Genomic DNA, 22,534 nt, shown 5'->3' with positions numbered 1-22,534 from the left:
AGGTCATATATTGTACTACGTTGCAAGCCCCTGGAGCAATTTTTTGATTAGTGCTTTTGTGAACAAGAAACAATTAACAAGTGGCTCTTTCCCATCTCCCCCCTTTCCCCGTCGCGATATAACATTGAACGGTTGAAAACGACGTTAAACACCAAATAAAGAAAGAAAGAAAGAAAGATGAAATTGATTAATTCTTATCAATGGGAAATCACTGCTTCCCAAGAGTATACACCCTTTGTTAGAACCAACCTTCTTTGTCATAATTTCATTTTAGAGTTCTATCCCCCTGCAGTTGAATCATAAACATAAATTCGAATGGATCCTTTTGTGATTTGTGTGCTTGTTTTTCTTTGTGTGTCATGCATTTCACTTGAAATGTTCCCTGTAAAGGCGTGACATATGTGGGCTTTAAAAAACAAATCATTTGTAAAATGTCAGCAAGATATGTCAATTGACAGATTGTAAAAGGAGCACCATTAAAATTCACCGATTCTGATTTTCGTGTCTTTGTCAGTTTGTGAAATATTCAAATTTTTTGTTTATAGTGACTTTGCCGAATAGCCTACTTAATTTCTTTCTCACGCTCACATACCAGCACACATTAGTAAACATCCAAACACACTCGCATAAACACACATGCCAAATTAAGGATTATGAGCGCTAAATCGGTCCTGGTTGGTCAAACAAGTCACATGGTGCACAATCAGTCCTGGTTGGTCAAACAAGTCACATGGTGCATTATGTCAGTCCTGGTTGGTCAAATAAGTCATATGGTGCATTATGTCAGTCCTGGTTGGTCAAATAAGTCACATGGTGCATTATGTCAGTCCTGGTTGGTCAAATAAGTCACATGGTGCATTATGTCAGTCCTGGTTGGTCAAACACGTCGCATGCTGCACTCAATTGGTTCTGGTTGGTCAACATAGTCACATGGCGCACTGAATCAGTTCTGAATGGTCAACCATGTCACATGGTGCACTAAATCAATCTTGATGGTCAAATAAGTCACGTGGTGAACTAAATCAGTCCTGGTTGGTCAAACAAGTCACATGGTGCATTAAATCTGTCCTGGGCCCAACAGCTGCAACTCATATACCGGCCTGTACAACCACTTCCGCTTGATAAATCCGCTAAGGACTTACCCGGGTGTCGCCGAGCTGTAATGTTAGAGGACCCATCCCCCTCCTTTAAAACCGTCAATTTTGAATAAATCTTGTTAAAATATTGTTTGTAGATCTATGTCCCTCATGGACACACATGCTCCCATGGGGTCGCCTTCACGCGGCGGGAGTGTTATCACCAAGCTACCCCACCCCTTTATTTCTCTTCTTTTGTCTTATTTCTGCCTTACCAGTCCTTTCACCTATATTTCCTTCCAAGAAAACTCTCCCTACTATTCCCTGCAGTTTTCCAATTCTTTTCTTGTTGTCTTATTTCTACCTGACTGGATCCATCACCTTTATTTCACTTACCAAAAGTCTTCTTTTCCACATCCTTATTTGGGCATGTCGTATGAGGCGACTAACGGATTCTGTTTCTCCTTTAACCCTTGTTAAGTGGTTCTTGTATAGAATATAGTCGATGTTTGTAAAGATTTTAGTCAAGCAGTATGTAAGAAATGTTTAGTCCTTTGTACTGGAAACTTGCATTCTCCCAGTAAGGTCATATATTGTACTACGTTGCAAGCCCCTGGAGCAATTTTTTGATTAGTGCTTTTGTGAACAAGAAACACTTAACAAGTGGCTCTATCCCATCTCCCCCCTTTCCCCTATCCCATCTCCTCCCTTTCCCTCGTCGCGATATAACCTTCGTGGTTGAAAACGACGTTAAACACCAAATAAAGAAAGAAAGAATGGACACACATTGGTGTCATTTTAGCACCAATGCATTGCGGACAAATACGAGATACCGCTCGCGAAAGATTTCAACCGATGCTCGATCATTCCGGCTTGTGGTGAAAGCGTGCTTGCGTCTTCTTTTATGCATTACAGTGACTCAGTGTCAAATTATTTTCAACTGATTCCGTGGCCGAACGGTTCTCACGTTCGCCTGATGCGTGATTTATTTGAGTTCAAATCTCCATCTGCCCGTAATTTTTTTTTACTCTTTGGCATTTGTTTATTTTTGTTTATTTTCTTCATGTCCTAAAGAGTACGTTATAACTTATAATAGCAAAATTGATTTAAAAAAAATAATTTTAGGCAGGAATGTTTGGGTTTTTTAAATCTTCGGTTAACATGATATTAGTTTATTGATAAAGTTTGTTAACTTAAACATGTAAACATTTGATTAAAAAAATAAAATAAATAACCATGAAGAAGGATGCTCCCCGCTTCAAAAAACAAAGGTGAGAGAGAAGACAAAAAAACTAAAATGCGGTAGCAGCCACCTGCATGCAACTGAGATTAAAAACAAAAAAATAAAAAATAAATAAAAAGGGTCTCCCCGTGTTTTTATTTCATTCAGTTTGTTTGGGTAGTTGCTATTGACTTTGAAACTGACACGCTGGCTAAAAAGCTGCAACATTGTGTCCTTCAAAGTCAAACTGTCGTTTAACTACCGCCCAGTATTTATTTTTACTGCCCAGTAATTATTTATTTTTCCCCGGTATTCATGTGTGTCTAGCGGAAGGTCGGCAGCTACCAGTGTTGGTTATTTTTAGAATTGAAGATTCCCGATGCTTGCTCTTCTCTGCGCACGCGTTACCGGCGTTTTCGCCGGCGTGTCAGTTTCAAAGTCAATAGCAACAACCCAAACAAACTGAATAAAATAAAAACACGGGGAGACTTTTTTTTCTTCTTTTTTTTAACCTCAGTTGCATGCAGGTGTACATGGTTTAGTACCTAGTAAACGCCCACCCCCCAGTTTCGACCAGTGGAGTAGACAAGAAAAATAAATAAAGATTATTCAGTCTGCTGTTATTGTTGTTTTTCAATTGTTTCCTTTCCTTAGACATGTTTCGGGGATTGGACAGAAAAAGGTTTCTAGAGTGGCTAGAGAATCGCAATACATTTTTGACTGGGAGGAAAAAGAAGAAACGATCACTTTACATGTGTAACCTCAATAAACATGTTGCATGTTTCGCTTTCGATTTGTATGTTGCTTACTTTGTCATTTTGTTGTTTATGTTTATTTGCTTGTTTGCTTACTTGTCGATTGTTTGCTGGTTCGTTCGTTTACTTTGTTTATTTGTCATGTTGCTTTACTTGTTTATCATTTATTAGACATTTGTAGTAGAAGTAAGGTCCGGTTGTAAGAAAAGGCGTCGCCTTAAATCTCTATCCTTGAATAATAAAGTTCCATCATCATCATCTCTCTCTCTCTCTCTCTCTCTCTCTCTCTCTCTCTCTCTCTCTCTCTCTCTCTCTCTCTCTCTCTCCCCACACACACACACACACACACACACAACGCACATGATTGTGCGAGGAGTAATTTTCGTCGGAGCAGTTGACCGCGAGGCGGTTCGAGATGGGGGGGGGCTTGCAGGGACAGCTGTTATACAGGATACCTATTTTTTAGAACCGCACCTACAATGGTGACAACAACAGCAACAACAACAACCACAACAACTAAATACGCATTAGTTACTTTTGCACGCACATTAAAAACTTCACCCACCAAAGTGTTATTAAAGAAAACGCTTTGTCAAACCATAGTGTTCGAACTTTACGCCACACGTTCGGATCCCGTCACACGGTCCCTATAGTCCCTATAGCTGGTGTCCTCCTCGTCATTCGACTGACGACACTCACTTGCATCACACTGGGTCCGGAGTCACGTTCGTCCACGGGCAAACGATGTGTCGTAAAGCCAAACGGAGCTCGGTGTTGAACATGGAGTAGATTATGGGGTTGAGACAGGAGTTGAAATACCCCAGCCAGATCAAAACCCGAAAAACCGTGGGCGGTACGCACGTGCGGCAAAGCGGCGCGGTGACGTTGAGGACGAAGAAGGGCAGCCAGCACACCAGGAAGGCCCCAATCATAACGCCCAGCGTCACCGCCGCTTTGGAGTCCCTGCGTGTGTAACTCACCATATTTCTGAACGTCGCTCGCTTCTTGTTGGACACTCCCACGGGGTTGGTTTTGCGCATGTTCAGCACGTGGTAGCGCGCGAAGCCGAACACTTTGGCGTAGATAACCACCATGACAATGCACGGGATGAAGAAGCTGACTGCGGAAGACGTCACAGCGTAGACTTCGTTGACTTCGAACAAACACATCCCTGTCTCCGACACGACGTTGTGCTTCTCGAAAGGCTCGTGCCATCCGAAGCTGGTAGGCAGGAATGCGATGAGAGCAGACACAATCCACACCGTCAGGATCATCCCCACCACCTTCGGGGTCGTCCTCCAAAGCAAGTAGAGCAGCGGGTCTCGGATCTGCAGGTAGCGGTCCAGGGCGATGAGACACAGGTGCAGGACGGACGTCGTGCAGCACATAATGTCCGAAGAGATCCAGATCCTACAGAAGTCGGCGCCGAACGGCCAGTGCTCGTGCATCTCGTTGTAGACGGCGAAACTCATGACCAGGCAAGCCACGAGCAGGTCGGCAACGGCTAGAGACACGATGAAGAGGTAGGACTTCTTCCACAGACGCTTATCGGTGAAGACAGCCAGGCAGACGAGGAGGTTTCCGAGGATGGAGGCGATGACGATGACAGAAAGGACGGTGCCGACCACCCATAATTTCGCGGGACAAAATTCCTCTGCGCCGATATCCGGCGAGTGCGTGAGGTTTCTTCCGAGGGTCGTGTTGGTTCCTTGGTGTTGTGCGAAAATCGCCGCCATTCCGGTAGTGGTGGTGGTTTCTTGGCTGGTGTCTGTTCTTGCCTGCACAGATGTGTTTGTTAGTTAGTGTGTGTGGATGTGTTTGTTAGTGTGTGTGGATGTGTTTGTTTGTTAGTGTGTGTGTGTGTGTGTGTGTGTGTGTGTGTGTGTGTGCAGACAGACCGACCGACAGACAGACAAACACGCATATAGACACACACACACACACACACACACACACAAACACACAAACACACACTCACCATCTCATGAACGCCTGCGAGCGTTTATGTGTAGCCTATGTGTATAATATTTGTGCGCGCGCGAGAGAGAGAACGAGAGAGAGAGAGAGAGTGTGTGTGTGTGTCTGTGTATCTGTGTGTGTGTGTCTGTGCCTTTTACCTTTGCAGACAGGAAGACTTGAATATCATTCAGTGACAAAAACTTCCTGAAAAAAACACCTTGACGCGAGGTAGACCTATTCGACACACATTAGCTGACACCACTGCGAGGTTCCTTTAGATGTTCCAACGTCTGTTTGTCATGCTAATAATGTCGTCTGCGTTTCCCAGCTGTCGATTTAACTTTCTTTTTTTCTGTATCGGCTTCGAACCAAAGCTACTTGGCCTACCGCACCACCAAGTTACACAAACATTGCTTTACACCACGAGTACAACAGAGAAAATCGTCATACAGCGATATTATGACGTAAGTTTCTCCTCACAAGAGAAGATTGCGTCAGTGTTCATTCGAAAGTTATTAGGGGAGTCTTATTTTCCACTGAGTCTCGGAAACCAAGACCAGAATCATGGCGATTATTTTGAAGACTCGTGCTATAAATGCTGCGTGGCCCAAAACAAATAACGGTTTTGGGTGTGACGAAAAAAAGAACAGGGCCGGAGTGCTATGTTAATTATGAGCAGTTCTTCCACACCCATTTAAAAAATATGACACTACCAGCATGTTCCCGCATACTGAGCCAGAATTTTTGGTTTTGGCAAATCGACGTTGCAGTTCCGGAGCAAATGATCAAAATTACTTTGCGAATTTGCGTTCAAACGTGTTTTTCCCATAATATAAAGATGCACAGGTTGAAAATATGGCCAATAACAAATCTATGGTACTTCGAAGAAAGAAGAATAACAAAATTCCTGTCCAATACGACTTGCACTTTACTGTGTGCGCTGTAAAATCTCCCTACCTTCAAAGCAGACGAAAAGCAGACATCTCCATTTACTTCCAAGGGAGAAATCGTTGGTCATAAAGTCTTGCAGGACCCAAACATACTTCTGCACGCTTTCTTTTCTTTGCATAGTCAGTTGCTTCGCAAAAATGAAGAGTCATTGGTTTTCTCAACTTGTCAAGTCAGTCAAAACGAACGCAGAACACAGAACTGGGAAATGAAATACGAAAGATCTCCGATGACAAAAGTATAAATGATGTCATCTGGTCACACCTATCTCGAGAACTAAGCGTCGCCCAGAACATAGACCAAAATTTAATAGCCTGGACCGCCAACTCGTCACGTGACCCTTCGAGGTTACGACGCTCGACTTTCAGGGGCGCTTACGTCCGGTTTGAAAGGCCAGCGATTCGAAGACAGTGAAAAGAAAGCACGCTCCAGTTATTTGTGACAATGGGAGGTGACAATGAACTGGATTTTCCAAAACTCCAAACTAAACTTACCAAACTCATCGAAAAACATGTTCCATATGCACTTTAGCTGAGTTTATTTGAGCATTTTCAGAACTTACCTCGGCAACTTCGTCCATGTTTACAATCGACACCGGATATGACATCCCCCTCATTTCTAAAAGGCCATGTAAGCGTTGGTTCCTAAATGCGAGAGGCCGCTACCTCGTAATAGAGAGAAAGAGCGGAGAGAGAGCTAGTTGGCAGTGGTCTATGCTCAGAGGGCCCCAAAGGGTTTAAAATCGTGATCGTGATTGGCGTTTTTTGACCTTTCTGTGACCGTGATTGCCGAAATTTCCATTTCTGTGATCGTGATGGGACTTTGCCCGTGATCCGTGATGACAAAAATATCAAGTCTCTGTGATCGTGATCGTCATTTGTGTTCGTGATCGTGATGGGCATTATTGCAAAGCATTTTATTTTCAACGTACATTTTTCACAGCTGTATCACTCTATGATCCTCTATTCGTCAAGGTGTTTGTGATCGTGAAAACAAAAATCAAGGTGACTGTGATCGTGAAAGCTAAAATTTCCCTTCCCGTGATCGTGATGATACCCCCCCCCCCCCCCCCCCTTTGGGGCCCTCTGCTCAGAACCAGCGCCCTTCCATTACACGGAATACACCCCCACCCACCCACCCACCCACCCTTCCCCTCCTCTCCACCTCCGAAAAAGCACTAACAAACCAAGTAACACGAGAAATTTACTCTCACGAGATTTTTTACTCCGGAGTACAACTTTCCTACGAAAATTTTACTCCCTTTACGAAACAATTAATCCCCCAAAACATTAGAAAATTACTCCCCACGACAGGTGTGTTCCGAGTAAACATTTCGTACGACAATGTTACTCCCCTGACGAATAAATAACGAATATATTAGCCTACTCCACCCTAACACCAGCAATTTACTGCCCACGCCAGGTGTACGCAACTTTTACTCCCTTGTCCCCTGTTAGTCCTGGTGGTGGAAGGAGAGGTAGCGCGACATTCGTTTGCGCGAGGTCACATATTGGCATTATCCCTTCACCCGCATCCCATTTTCGCTTACGAGATTTTTTTTTTTTTTTTTTACGGAGAGGGGGGAATCGAGACGAGGGTGTGGTGTATGTGTGAGTGTGAGTGTGTGTGTGTGTGTGTGTGTGTGTGTGTGTGTGTGTGTGTGTGTGTGTGTGTGTGTGTGTGTGTGTGTGTGTGTAGAGCGATTTAGAGAACACTACCAGACCAATCTTCATGAAATTTTACATGGGAGTTCCTGGGTATGATATCCCCGGACGTTTTTTTTCTCATTTTTTTTATAAATGTCTTTGATGACGTCATATCCGGCTTTTCGTGAAAGTTGAGGCGGCACTGTCACGCTCTCATTTTTCAACCAAATTGGTTGAAATTTTGGTCAAGTAATCTTCGACGACGCCCGAACTTTGGTATTGCATTTCAGCTTGGAGGCTTACAAATTAATTAATGAGTTTGCTCATTAAAATTGTCATTAAAATCGATTTTTCGCAAACAGATTTAAAATTGATTGCATCGTATTCTTCGTGACATTCTGAATCTAAAAATATATTACATATGTCATGTTTACTCTTAAAATGTGTTGACAATTAACGAAAATAGATTAATTAGTCTGGATCGTTTTATAAAAAATTTTTTTTTTACAATTTTCAGATTTTTAATGACCAAAGTCATTAATTAATTTTTAAGCCACCACGCTAAAATGCAATATCGCAGTCCGGGCTTCGTCGAAGACTACTTGACCAAAATTTCAACCAATTTGGTTGAAAAACGAGAGCGTGACAGTGCCGCCTCAACTTTCACGAAAAGCCGGATATGACGTCATCAAAGACATTTATCAACAAAATGAAAAAAAACGTCTGGGGATATCATACCCAGAAACTCTCATGTCAAATTTCATAAAGATCGGTCCAGTAGTTTAGTCTGAATCGCTCTACACACACACACGCAGAGACACACACACACACACACATACACACACACACACACACACACACACGCGCACATACACACACACACACACACACACACACACACACACACACACACCACGACCCTCGTCTCGATTCCCCCGGCCCCCTCTATGTTAAAACATTTAGTCAAAACATGACTAAATGTAAAAAGCAAAAGAAGCGTGAAAATGCTTAAAACTAAAACGCTATCGTATAACACTTTCAGCAACTATGTATATTTATTTGTTGGCGTTGAAAAAAACATTATATTGCATATCTAAAGTAAACATCTCTCTCTCTCTCTCTCTCTCTCTCTCTCTCTCTCTCTCTCTCTCTCTCTCTCTCTCTCTCTCTCTCTCTCTCTCTCTCTCTTGTTATGATAGTGCACCCAGGAAAGACAAGACAAAAACACCAGTCACGACCTCTTAAGTTAAATCTTTCTGTGTTCAGCAGGAAACGGAACATCGTGTTTTGGGTGTGATAGTCGATCAAGAATTAAAATGGCAATCTCATGTACATTATTTTTGTCAAAAAGTATCCAAGAATTTGTTTCTGCTATCAAAGTTAAAGCAATATGTCGATATCGCAACACTAAAACTATTTTATTATGCCCACATCTTATCCCATATTAATTACGCATCAACTCTTTGGGATGGCGTCTCTGATATTCACATGAAAAAGTTAAACTCTCTACATCGTCGGGCAGCTAAAATCATGTTAAATGGTCCACAATTATCAGCTGATTTGAAGTTAAAGAATCTAAACTACCTGCCGCTAGTTAAACAATTACAGTTTGATAAGACTGTAATGATGTATACAGTATATCATGGCGAAGTGCCCATCTATATTCAGGACCTATTTCACAGAGTCACCGAAAGGTACGGGTGTTAACCCGCAATTTGTAAAAATGTAAAAATATCGCATTCCACAAAGGAATGCATGCCTTTTATTATTATTAATTTTTCTTGTTTAGAGCCTCTACGCTGAGTGGTGGGGGTGGTTTTAGTTCCACATCTCATTTTGGTGCAACCCCATTTTGCCGCCGTCCTATATTTTGCCCCATCCCATTTTCGCGACATTTCACAAGCCAAGCGTCATTTTACTAACATGTCATAACAATAGCGCGACATCCCATTTTGACACCATATACCATTTGGCCGCCATGCCGTTTCACCGCATTCCATTTCGCCCCCATCCCATTGTCGCGACATTTCACAAGCCAAGCGTCATTTTACTACCGTGTCATAACAATAGCTCGACATCCCATTTTGACACCATCCCATTTGGCCGCCATCCCATTTTTACATTTAGTCAAGTTTTGACTAAATGTTTTAACGTAGAGGGGGGAATCGAGACGAGGGTCGTGGTGTATTTGTGTGTGTGTGTGTGTGTGTGTGTGTGTGTGTGTGTGTGTGTGTGTGTGTGTGTCTGTGTGTGTGTCTGTGCGTGTGTGTGTGTAGAGCGATTCAGACTAAACTACTGGACCGATCTTTATGAAATTTGACATGAGAGTTCCTGGGTATGATATCCTCAGACGTTTGTTTTTTTTATAAATGTCTTTGATGACGTCATATTCGGCTTTTCGTGAAAGTTTAGGCGGCACTGTCACGCTCTCATTTTTCAACCAAATTGGTTGAAATTTTGGTCAAGTAGTCTTCGACGAAGCCCGGACTTCGGTATTGCATTTCAGCGTGGTGGCTTAAAAATTAATTAATGACTTTGGTCATTAAAAATCTGAAAATTGTAAAAAAAAACTTTTTTATAAAACGATCCAAATTTACATTTATTTTATTCTCCATCATTTTCTGATTCCAAAAACATATAAATATGGTATATTTGGATTAAAAACAAGCTCTGAAAATTAAAAATATAAAAATTATTATTAAATTAAATTTTTGATATCAATTTAAAAACACTTTCATCTTATTCCTTGTCGGTTCCTGATTCCAAAAACATATAGATATGATATGTTTGGATTAAAAACACGCTCAGAAAGTTAAAACGAAGAGAGGTACAGAAAAGCGTGCTATCCTTCTCAGCACAACTACTAAACCGCTCTACTTGTCAATTTCACTGCCTTTGCCATGAGCATGAGCGGTGGACTGACGATGCTACGAGTATACGGTCTTGCTGAAAAATTGCATTGCGTTCAGTTTCATTCTGTGAGTTCGACAGCTACTTGACTAAATGTTGTATTTTCGCCTTCCGCGACTTGTTTATTTATTTTTCTTGCCAAGCCTCACTATACTACTATACTGCGTTATTCAACTAGGAAGACATTCCGTTTACGCCAAATCCCCGTTTGCCACAATCCAAAATGTCGCGAAATAGGGATGGCGGCGAAATGGGATGACGGCAAAACGGCATGGCGACAAAATGGAATGTGGCGCTAGTGGTATGACACGGTGGTAAAATGACACTTGGCCTGTAAAATGTCGCGAAAATGGGATGGGGGCAAAATGGGATTACGGCAAAACGGGATTGCGCCAAAATGGGATGTGGAGCTAATGGTACATGACATGGTGGTAAAATGACACTTGGCCTGTAAAATATCGCGAAAATGGGACGTGGGCGAAATGGGCTAACGGCGAAATGGGATTGCGCCAAAATGGGATGTGGAGCTAATGGTACATGATATGGTGGTAAAATGACACTTGGCCTGAGAAATGTCGCCAAAATGGGATGGGGGCGAATTTGGGATAACGGCGAAACGGGACTAATAGATCCCTTGACTTTGAGGTAGTACGACTCTGTTACTGCTAGCTTTCCACTGGGAGGAAGCGACCGGAATTTCCCAACGATGGGACATCCTAGTAATGAAAAAAAAAATGGAAAAAATCTTAATTAACAGAGTCGCGCTACCCCAAAAGTCAAGGGATTTCCTTTTTGTCCCTCGACTTTGGAGATGACAAGATAATATCGGGCGCAAAAACGTGATTTATTTGCTTGTTTGCTTACTTGTCGATTGATTGCTGGTTCGTTCGTTTACTTTGTCTATTTGTCATGTTGCTTTACTTGTTTATCATTTATTAGACATTTGTATTAGAAGTAAGGACCGGTTGTAAGAAAAGGCGTCGCCTTAAACCTCTATCCTTGAATAATAAAGTTCCATCATCATCATCATCATCTGGGACAGGCTGATCTTTCTTAACCCAGTGTGGGATTTTCAGTGGGGCGACCACCCCCAACCCAGCGCGTCCCCGGGTGGCGGATAGGGGAACGGTCTTCAGATATGGAGATGGGATCCCGGAAATTCCTCCCCCCTGTGCTCTCAGGGTAGGACGTACGGGCCATGAGCTAAGGGTGAGGTAACCCCGACAGAAAACCCCGAATGCTGAAGACGGAGGACCCGGGCCGCACGGCGCATTCTAACAAACCACGGGTACACGCACTTACGCAAATGATGACACAATCAACCAGCACAGATGGAAATGGCGCTCGCCCATTGAGGACCCCCCAGGGTGGAGCAGCGTCGGGTCCCATGCCTCAAAGGGACCCAGCCCCAACTACTGGAGGTCCCTCCCGTCCGTCTTGTCACGCCAGGGAACGCGGGAGGAAAGTGACTGGCACCACCACAACCAGGAAGAAACCCAGTCAGCAGCGACCTTTTCAGGTCATGCACTGGAACGCAGAAAGTATCCTGAACAAGAAGACAGAGTTGGAGCATATCCTGCATGAGAAGAACATCAACATCTGCTGTATTCAGGAGACGCACCTGACACCCCAAAAGTCCTTCAAAGTGAGAGGCTACCAATGCCTTAGGTCCGACAGAACAGACCGAAGCAAAGGAGGAATCCTGACCCTCATCAGGAACAACATCAATGCCTGTTTGATAGAAACGCACATGGAGGACTCCGAATATCAGGTGATTCGAATCCAGACGAAGACATCAGAATTCCATCTTGTCAACTTCTACTGCCCCAATGATAGACACCTCGCCCTTGACACGATCCCCGCAAAGGCCTCCAACTTCATCGTGGTGGGTGACTTCAACAGTCATTCACAGAGTTGGGGATATGACCACCTGGATCGGAGAGGAGAAGAGGTGGAGAACTGGCAGGACGACAAAGGTCTCATCCTTTTGAACAGTCCCTTTGACTGCCCTACATTCTACTCCAGAAGATGGCACACTACATCAACTCCTGACCTAGCCTTCTGCACGGAAGACATGCACCAGCTAACCAGCAGAGAGGTCGGAGAACAGCTAGGTGGAAGTGACCATCGGCCAGTCTTTTTGACCCTGGGCATGGAGTCCTGCACTGAAGCTTCCTTCCCACGGTGGAACTACAAAAGAGCGAACTGGTTCCTCTTTAGACACCGCACCAGCGAACTCACCAAAGACATCAGAGTCGAGGGTCGAGACATCAACATGGTGGCGAAGGACTTCAACATGAGCATCCTCAGAGCAGCGCGTGAGTCTATTCCCAGGGGTGCCAGGAGAGACTATAAGCCCTACTGGAGCAATGAATTGCAGGAACTGGATGATGATCTGGCAGACGCCATAAGGGAAGCAGAAGTCAACCCGTCACAAAACAACAACATCCGCCTCCAGGAAGCCAAAGCCAAATTTCTCAAAAAGAAGCTACAGGCAAGACGGAGAAGCTGGCAAGAGAAAACAAGCTCTCTGAACCTTGAGAAGGATGGCAGAAAGCTCTGGAGGCTCACCAAGCAGTTGAATGATGAGAACACCAGCAGAGGAAAGATCACATTAGAAGAGAACGGGAAGGTGCTAACTGGAAAGCATGCTGCCAACCAATTTGCTGAAAGCTATGCAGCTGAGAGCAACCTCCATGTTAGCCCCGAGAAACAGAGAGAAGCAAGAAGAGAGAAAAGAGAGAGACCTGCCAGACAGTCGACAGTGGACGCCATGAGTCAACCACTCACACTCCACGAGCTGCACTCAGCTCTGAAAAAGTCAAAGGCGAAGAAGTCCCCTGGCCCAGACGGCATCACCAACGAGATGCTAACCCACCTTGGTAGTGCAGCAGAGAACAAGCTACTCGAGGTCTTCAACAGCAGCTGGCAAGAAGGATCGCTACCACAACTTTGGCGAGAAGCGATCATGATCCCCATCTTAAAAAAAGGGAAGGATCCAAAGAAGGCCACCAGCTATCGCCCAATCAGCCTCACCAGCTGTGTTGTGAAGACCCTGGAGAGAATTGTGAATGAGCGCCTCAGGTGGTACCTGGAATCCAGGAACCTCCTCGCCCCTGAACAAGCTGGATTCCGACAGTTCCGCAGCACTGAAGATCAGGTCACTTACCTGGCGCAAGAAGTTGAAGATGCCTTTCAGGAACAGAAGCTGGTCTTCGTCACCTGGATAGATCTTCAGAAGGCCTTTGACAAGGTCTGGAAAGATGGACTCCTTGTAAAACTGCTGTGCAAAGGCGTGTCCAGCAACATGTACCAGTGGATTCGCTCTTACCGCTATAACCGCAGGGCAAGAGTTAACGTCGACCAGACCAAAAGCAAGACGTTCCTCCTTCGTCATGGCGTCCCTCAGGTCGGAGTCCTCTCCCCCACACTCTTCCTTCTCTTCATCGACGATCTGGTGTCTGAGATGCCCAAGGGGATCAAAGCTGCTCTCTACGCAGACGACCTTGTGATCTGGTGCAAGGAGGAGCACGCAAGTACTGCCACCTACAGAATGCAGCAAGCGGCAGATAGGCTGAACGCATGGGCAGAAGATTGGTGCGTCTCCATCAACAAGGAGAAATCCTCCACCACCCTATTCACACTGTCGCCAAAGCAGAAAGCCGGAACCATTAGGCTTGGTGGAACTCCTCTGAGAGAGGATGAAGAAGCAACGTACCTTGGTGTCACCTTTGATAGACGGCAGACCTGGAAACCACACATTGCACAGGCAGAGACGAAGGCCCGGCGCAAGCTAGCCATACTCAGGAAGCTGGCAGGTACCACCTGGGGAGCGAACGAGAAGATACTGAAGACAGTATACCAGGGAACAATCAGACCCCACCTCGAGTACGGCTCCACAGCGTGGTCAACCTCAGCCAAGACAAACCTGCAGACCCTTGACCGTGTGCAAAACCAGGCCCTCCGACTCATCACCGGTGCAATGAAATCCACGCCCATCAAGGAAATGGAGAAGCTTACCACCATCCAACCCCTCTGTCAGAGAAGAGAAGCCAAGACTATGGTACAGGCCGAGAAGCTCAAGTGCCTACCCGACCACCCCATGAAGCACAGACTGAGCAACCTCACCAAGAACCGGCTTAAACGGAGCAGTTTTGTATACAAGAGCAAGAGACTTTCTCGACAGTACAGGGAAGTCCTTCCACAGAACACTCTACCTCTGACTCAAGAAGAAGAGGAAACCCCCAAGGCAACAGAGAAACCAGGCATCCAGATCTGCACCAGTGTTCCACATGTTACCTCAGGAGAAGATCAGAATGACACAGCTCGACAGGCACTCACCTTAGCCCTGATCGACGAACAGTACCCAAAAGAGGCGTGGATCCATGTATACACCGATGGATCAGCAACTAACGCCGTGCTCAATGGAGGTGCAGGCATTCTCATCCAGTTCCCTGGGGGACATACAGCTACATCCAGCGTTGCCACTGGCAAACACTGCACAAACTATAAAGCAGAAGCAGAAGCTCTCATGCAGGCCGCCTCCTTGGTTCAGGACTCCGCAGACCCTTGCTACCAAGTTGTCTTCCTCTCGGACGCCCTTTCAGTCCTTCAGGCCCTAGAGAACGACAAACTCCCACAGCTGGCCAAAGCATTACAGATGGTCAGACAAACCAGAAGAGTTGTCCTCCAGTGGATACCAGCACACTGTGGGATACCAGGAAATGAAAGGGCAGATGAGCTGGCAAAAGAAGGAGCCGTGGAAGACCAACCTGAAAACAGTGTCAGCTTTAGTGAGCAGAAGACAATCATCAAGGCATTGATAAGGCCAAGGACAAACAGAGATGACTACCACACAATGTCCAGAGAGCAGCAAGTCAACCTCATCAGGCTGCGTACTGGCCACAACAGGCTCAATGCTCACATGAACCGAAAGTTCAAGCTGGCGCCATCACCAACCTGTGCCTGCGGTCAAGAGGACCAAACAGCGGAACACATCTTACAGCGATGTCCCTTACTAGATGAGGAACGAAAAGAAGTGTGGCCGTCACCAACTCCCTTGCAGACCAAACTATACGGCAGTCGACAGGAGTTGGAAACAAGGAATAAGATGAAGGTGTTTTTAAATTGATTTGGACAACTTAATTTTGATAATAATTTTTATATTTTTAATTTTCAGAGCTTGTTTTTAATCTAAATATAACATATTTATATGTTTTTGGAATCAGAAAATGATAAAGAATAAGATGTACGTAAATTTGGATCGTTTGATAAAAAAAATACTTTTTTTACAATTTTCAGATTTTTAATGACCAAACTCACTCATTAGTTTTTAAGCCACCAAGCTGAAATGCAATACCAAACCCCGACCTTCGTCGAAGATTACTTGACCAAAATTTCAACCAATTTGGTTGAAAAGTGAGAGCGTGACAGTGCCGCCTCAACTTTCACGAAAAGCCGGATATGACGTCATCAAAGACATTTATTGAAAAAATGAAAAAAACGTATGGGGATTTCATACCCAGGAACTCTCATGTCAAATTTCATAAAGATCGGTCCAGTAGTTTAGTCTGAATCGCTCTACACACACACACAGACAGACAGACACACACACACACACACATACACCACGACCCTCGTCTCGATTCCCCCCTCTACGTTAAAATATTTAGTCAAAACAAGTTTTGACTAAATATAAAAACGACAACATTTATCACCAGTGCTGGACTGATTGTGTAACCTCTGCGAACGCCAAGAAGAAGAAGATCATCATCATCTCTCTCTCTCTCTCTCTCTCTCTCTCTCTCTCTCTCTCTCTCTCTCTCTCTCTCTCTCTCTCCACACGCACACACACACACACACACACACACACACACACACAACGCACATGATTGTGCGATGAGTAATTTTCGTCGGAGCAGTTGACCGAGAGGCGGTTCGAGATGGGGGGGGGGGGGGGGGGGGGGGGGGGCTTGCGGGGACAGCTGTTATACAGGATACCTATTTTTTAGAACCGTACCTACAACGGTGACAACAACAACAGCAACAACAACAACCACAACAACTAAATACGCATTAGTTACTTTTGCACGCACATTAAAAACTTCACCCACCAAAGTGTCATTAAAGAAAACCCATTGTCAAACCATAGTGTTCGAACTTTACGCCACACGTTCGGATCCCGTCACCCGGTCCCTCATTCGACTGCCGACACTCATTTGAATCACACTCCATGGTTCCGGAGTCACCTTCGTCCACGGGCAAACGATGTTTCGTAAAGCCAAACGGAACTCGGTGTTGAACATGGAGTAGATGATGGGGTTGAGACAGGAGTTGAAATACCCCAGCCAGATTAAAACATGAAAAACCGTGGACGGAACGCAAGTGCGGCAAAACGGCGCGGTGACGTTGAGGACGAAGAAGGGCAGCCAGCACACCAGGAAGGCCCCATTCATAACGCCCAGCGTCACCGCCGCTTTGAACGTCGCGTGCTTCTTGTTGAACACGCTCACGGGGTTTGTTCTGCGCATGCTCAGCACGTGGTAGCGCGCGAAGCCGAACACTTTGGCGTAGATAACCACCATGACAATGCACGGGATGAAGAAGCTGACTGCGGAAGACGTCACAGCGTAGACTTTGTTGACTTCGAACAAACACATCCCTGTCTCCGACACGACGTTATGCTTCTCGAAAGGCTCGTGCCATCCGAAGCTGGTAGGCAGGAATGCGATGAGAGCAGACACAATCCACACCGTCAGGATCATCCCCACCACCTTCGGGGTCGTCATCCACAGGAAGTAGAGCAGCGGGTCTCGGAGCTGCACGAAGCGGTCCAGGGCGATGAGACACAGGTGCAGGACGGACGTCGTGCAGCACATAATGTCCAAAGAGATCCAGATCCTACAGAAGTCGGCGCCGAACGGCCAGTGGTGCTCGTGCAGCTCGCTGTAGACGGCGAAACTCATGACCAGGCAAGCCACGAGCAGGTCGGCAACGGCTAGAGACACGATGAAGAGGTAGGACTTCTTCCACAGACGCTTATCGGTGCAGACAGCCAGGCAGACGAGGAGGTTTCCGAGGATGGAGGCGATGACGATGACAGAAAGGACGGTGCCGACCACCAGTAATTTCGCGGGACAAACTTCCTCTGCGCCGATAACCGGCGAGTGCGTGAGGTTTCTTCCGAGGATCGTGTTGGTTCTGTGGTGTTGTGCGAAAATCGCCGCCATTCCGGTAGTGGTGGTGGTCTCTTGGCCGGTGTCTGTCCTTGCCTGCACAGATGTGTTTGTTTGTTAGTGTGTGTGGATGTGTTTGTTTGTAATTGTGTGTGGATGTGTTTGTTTGTTAGTGTGTGTGTGTGTGTGTGTGTGTGTGTGTGCGTGTGTGTGTGTGTGTGTGCAGACAGACCGACCGACCGACAGACAGACAAACACGCATATAGACACACACACACGCACACACAAACAGACACGCATATAAGATACACACACACACACACACACACACACACACATACACACCATCTCATGAACGCCTGCGAGCGTTTATGTGTATGTGTATAATATTTGTGCGCGCGCGAGAGAGAGAGAGAGAGAGAGAGAGAGAGAACGAGAGAGAGAGAGAGAGAGAGAGAGAGAGTGTGTGTGTGTGTGTGTGTGCAGGGCCGGACTACCGGGGGGGGGGGGGGTTATGGGGGTTGCGCAACCCCCCCCCCCCCCTAGCCTAAACATGTACCTTACTTATTTAATTTTTTTTATTATTGCTTTTTTTATGCCGTTTCATGCAGGAGCGACCATTTTCCTATCTCAGAATATGACCTACCCAGCAGCTTCAGGGGGCTTCGCCCCCTGACCCCCACAACGAGGGGGGGGAGGGTTGGGGGTGGGGGGTTGGGGGGGGTGGGGGGGTTCTAGGGTTTCCGGACCCCCCCCCCCCCCCAGCCAAAAAATAAAAATATTGAATGAGGTATGCATTTCTTTATTTTACATTGAGTTTCAATTTTGGGGGCAGTGACAAAATCTGCTGCCTGAAACTGGTAATGATCATCCTCAGAATGCACCAGATTGCACCATTTTGCATCCTTTTTTTCAAAATTTTCCGGGGGGGGATGCCCCCGGACCCCCCTAGCAGGCTAGGCGCTTCGCGCCGTCGGCTCGGCGATTTGCGCCTTCACACTCATATCTTCACAATATACTTTTGAAAAAAAACCACCATAAAATGAACTGATCCGCCTCTGCCACCAGGGGGGACATTCCCCTGGGCCACCACTGGCAACCCCCCCCCCTCCTCTTCGCCTAGTCCGGCCTTGGTGTGTGTGTGTGTGTGTGTGTGTGGGTGTGGGTGTGTGTGTATCTGTGTGTATATATCTGTGTGTGTGTCTGTGCCTTTTACCTTTGCAGACAGGAAGACTTGAATATCATTCAGTGACAAAAACTTCCTGAAAAAGACACCTAGACGCGAGGTAGAACTATTCGACACACATTTGCGAACAAACTTTGCTGACACCACTGCGAGGTTCCTTTAAAGGTTCCAACGTCTGTTTGTCATGCTAATAGTGTCGTCTGCGTTTCCCAGCTGTCGATTTAACTTTCTTTTTTTTTTTTTCTGTATCGGCTTCGAACCTACCGCACCACCAAATTACACAAACATTGCGTTACACCACGAGTACAACAGAGAAAATCGTCATACAGCGATATTATGACGTTAGTTTCTCCTCACAAGAGAAGATTGCGTCAGTGTTCATTCGAAAGTTAGGGGAGTCTTATTTTCCACTGAGTCTCGGAAACCAAGACCAGAATCATGGCGATTATTTTGAAGACTCGTGCTATAATGCTGCGTGGCCCAAAACAAATAACGGTTTTCGGTGTGACGAAAAAAAAGAACAGGGCCGGAGTGCTATGTTAATTAAATTACATATTCTTACTCCGAATCACATAAAAGCATTGACGCAGTCTGAATTGCTAAGGTCTGAAAAGGCTACCCGTCTTAAACAATTTTAAAGGGAAGCAACCCAAACACAAAAAGGTAAACATAGCAATGGTAATGACCATATACCCAGGGAGTTACCTCCCGTACCGGGGTATGTGACGTCACTTCCACTGCTCCACCATAAAGACCATCCCCTCCTCATCGTGGTATGGTGGTGAAACAGAACCAAGCTATGCCGTCGGAAGAAAATCACTGAAATTTCACTGTCCCTAAAACGTGGGGGTGTTTTTCATTGTGAGAAGTATACCGGTAGGGTTCTCCCATGGCGGACGGGTTGGTTGCTGGCTAACGGGGCTCTGGTAAAGACGGAGATGTGCTGGATAGTACCGGTGTGACGGCACAGAGGCCCAAGGACACAAGCGGTCATCTCAGCAACCTCCAAACGGGCAGACTGGACTCGACAACCATGGTAGGTAACCAGTCTAGGAGAAGGAAAACTCCGAAATAAAACCACGGGCAGACCAAGCTCAACAGCCCAGGAAGGCAATTGGTCTAAGGGAGGGACCCCTGATCAACGTCCATGGCCGAAGCCGGAGATGCGGGACCCCCTGGGTGCCAAAAAGCGCTGCATCACGCAAATCACTAGTGAACGACGAAGAAGAAGAAGAACTTCCACTGCTACACCACATGGAATCCTCATTACGACTTTTCAGCTCTGGAGGAGAGGTCGTCTTTTGAAGGCTCTGTGTGGTTTGTTGGAGTTTTTACTCCCACCGACCACCTACCCGTCTGCTTGTCTTCTACCGTGTAGTTGGTGAGCTCTTTCCATTTTCTCTTGCTTTTAGTAAGAATATTTGACTTGTTATTGATAATTTTCCGTCCTTTTGGACTTGCGAATTTTCGTCAGTAGCTTGTTGTTGTTGTTGGCCGCCATTTGTATTTTCGGCCGGCATGGCAGATAACGGTAGTAAACGGGGCAAGGGCGACGTCAAGGGCCAAGTTAAGCCTTAATCGTCTTCTGCGGTTCCTATACCTCCCGTGTTAGTGGTTCTTCCGGACAAAGAGATTAACACTATCATGTCTGTTACTTTTTCTTCCCCTGACGCACGTTCGTTGTCAGGGGTCGTTCTTCTACTTGCGGCTTGCTCGTCCGTTTCGTCAAGACGGGCAAGCGTCTCTTGTTACTTCTCTGTTGAGCTTTGTTGTTCCAGAGATATGCAATTTAGTGCGCGGGAATTGAAGCGTGCTACACCTGCTCCAAGCCTCGTACATCCGCCGGCGGTGAGTGTTCTCGCTCGTTCGCTTCCGGTTCCTTTCCGGTTGCGACGGCATCCGGTGATGCCGGAACTTCTGCTACTTCTGCTTCCTCTGGAAGCTTACAAGGTATGCGAGCTTGTCCACCGGCTCTAGTGAAGCCACCGGACGGTCCCTGCTGGGACGGAGCTCACTTGGCAAGGGTCACTCCCTTTTTCCTGTTCAGTTTCGTCCAAACACAATGCGTGTGCGGCAGTCTCTGAGCAAAGGCGGTTTCCTTCGGAAGTCGCGTTTCCGGGTTTTCCCGGAAACGAAGGTCCTCCTGCACACTCACACTCAGAGGTGATGGTGGGAGTTGACCGTGGACTGGCCTCAGGGCAACAGGGCTTCCGGCCCCAGTCATCGCAACCTTCGTTTCCGCATCATGGTGCGGTTTCGTTTGTTGCGTTTCCTGTTCAGTTTCGTCCAGTACACAATGCGTGTGCGGTAGACTCTGAGCAAAGGCGGTTTCCTTCGGAAGTCGCGTTTCCGGGTTTTCCCGGAAACGAAGGTCGTCCTGTACACTCACACTCAGAGGTGGTGGCCGGAGTTGATCGTGGACTGGCCTCCGGGCATCAGGGCTTCCGGCCCCAGTCATCGCAACCTTCGTTTCCGCATCATGGTGCGGTTCCGTTTGTTGCGTTTCCTGTTCAGTTTCGTCCAGTACACAATGCGTGTGCGGTAGACTGAGCAAAGGCGGTTTCCTTCGGAAGTCGCGTTTCCGGGTTTTCCCGGAAACGAAGGTCCTGCACACTCACACTCAGAGGTGATGGTGGGAGTTGACCGTGGACTGGCCTCAGGGCAACAGGGCTTCCGGCCCCAGTCTTCATGCCTTGCGTTTCCGCATCAAGGTGCGTTTACGTCGGGTGTGTTTCCGGCTCAGTCCTGATTTGCTTTTCCTCTTACAGACACTCCTTCACGGATTGTTGGTGAGCGAGGATCAGCATCCGCCCTATGGGCTGTTAGGGCAGTCTTCTTTTCACCACCCTGGTGTTGGGTCGACACCCCTTTCAGCGCCGGCGGCACTGTTTTGATCTCTCCTTTGTCCCGTTGCGGGCATTGGCGTTTTCAGTGCAAGGGCGGTAGCCGCTGGCGCTGCGCTTCCGTTTACCGGAACCATAGGTCCTCCTTTGTAATTACACTGTGTGTTCTTTCCTGGAGTTGACCGTTGTCTGGCCTACGGGCGTTCGGGCTTCCGGCATCAGTCCACGCAACCTTTGCTTCCGCATTGTGCGGTTTTGTCTGTTGCGTTTCTGGCTTTGCCGGATTCATTGTTCTTCTTACTAACACTTCCTTTTGGGATGTCAGTGAGTGAGGAACAGCGGCTGGCCTACGGGCATTCAGGCTTTCAGCCTCGGCCGTGACAAGTAGTCTCTTCACTGGTTGGGTGTTGCGTCTACTGTTTATGCCTGGTGGCTTCGGATGTTACCTCCTCTTTTTCTTACCCTCTTACGGGAGGGGTTGAGACAGGACGGTTTCCGGGTGGACGGGTTTCCGGTTTTCCGGTCATCCCGTTCAGTAGTGTTCCACTGGCAACTGTGACTTAGGCCGTGTCAGTTCTCTTGGCTATTCTGTTATACAGTCTTTAGCCAACGATCAGACATGTCCTGGATTTCCGTCGAGGCTCTTGGCTTCTCTCGAGGTCTCGACGGAGGTTACTTCCAGATATTTTATGGAAGTACATCGGCTTCCTCTTTGGTTGCATTCAACGATGTCGGACTTCCGTTCCGCGAAGGAGGAGTTTTTTCCTACTTCCGGTTCAATAGTCTCCTTCAATGTGGGTACCACCTTTCGCAG

General features: G+C 46.5%; 2 protein-coding genes across 2 annotated transcripts; both read right to left on the bottom strand.

The window, feature by feature from the left end:
* Positions 1-3,507: 3,507 nt before the first annotated feature.
* LOC138949817 (dopamine receptor 1-like) lies at positions 3,508-5,447 on the bottom strand. Its single transcript, XM_070321595.1, has 2 exons — positions 5,171-5,447; positions 3,508-4,831 (listed from the first exon to the last, which is right to left on the bottom strand). Exon 2 carries the CDS (start codon positions 4,787-4,789, stop codon positions 3,758-3,760), a length of 1,032 nt encoding a protein of 343 aa, XP_070177696.1. The 5' UTR covers positions 4,790-4,831; positions 5,171-5,447; the 3' UTR covers positions 3,508-3,757.
* Positions 5,448-16,524: 11,077 nt separating this feature from the next.
* Positions 16,525-19,107, bottom strand: LOC138949814 (dopamine receptor 1-like). The gene is made up of 2 exons (XM_070321593.1): positions 18,908-19,107; positions 16,525-17,787 (listed from the first exon to the last, which is right to left on the bottom strand). Exon 2 carries the CDS (start codon positions 17,743-17,745, stop codon positions 16,678-16,680), a length of 1,068 nt encoding a protein of 355 aa, XP_070177694.1. The 5' UTR covers positions 17,746-17,787; positions 18,908-19,107; the 3' UTR covers positions 16,525-16,677.
* Between the last annotated feature and the right edge of the window lie 3,427 nt (positions 19,108-22,534).

Source organism: Littorina saxatilis, linkage group LG16 (assembly GCF_037325665.1).
Source record: "Littorina saxatilis isolate snail1 linkage group LG16, US_GU_Lsax_2.0, whole genome shotgun sequence".
NCBI lineage: Eukaryota > Metazoa > Mollusca > Gastropoda > Littorinimorpha > Littorinidae > Littorina > Littorina saxatilis.
The sequence above is the reverse complement of the archived record's forward strand: the minus strand, read 5'-3'. Positions and strand labels throughout refer to the sequence as shown.

Bases quoted from the DNA above. Each gene is read 5' to 3' on its own strand.
- LOC138949817 (XM_070321595.1), bottom strand. From the start codon at position 4,789: ATGGCGGCGATTTTCGCACAACACCAAGGAACCAACACGACCCTCGGA.
- LOC138949814 (XM_070321593.1), bottom strand. From the start codon at position 17,745: ATGGCGGCGATTTTCGCACAACACCACAGAACCAACACGATCCTCGGA.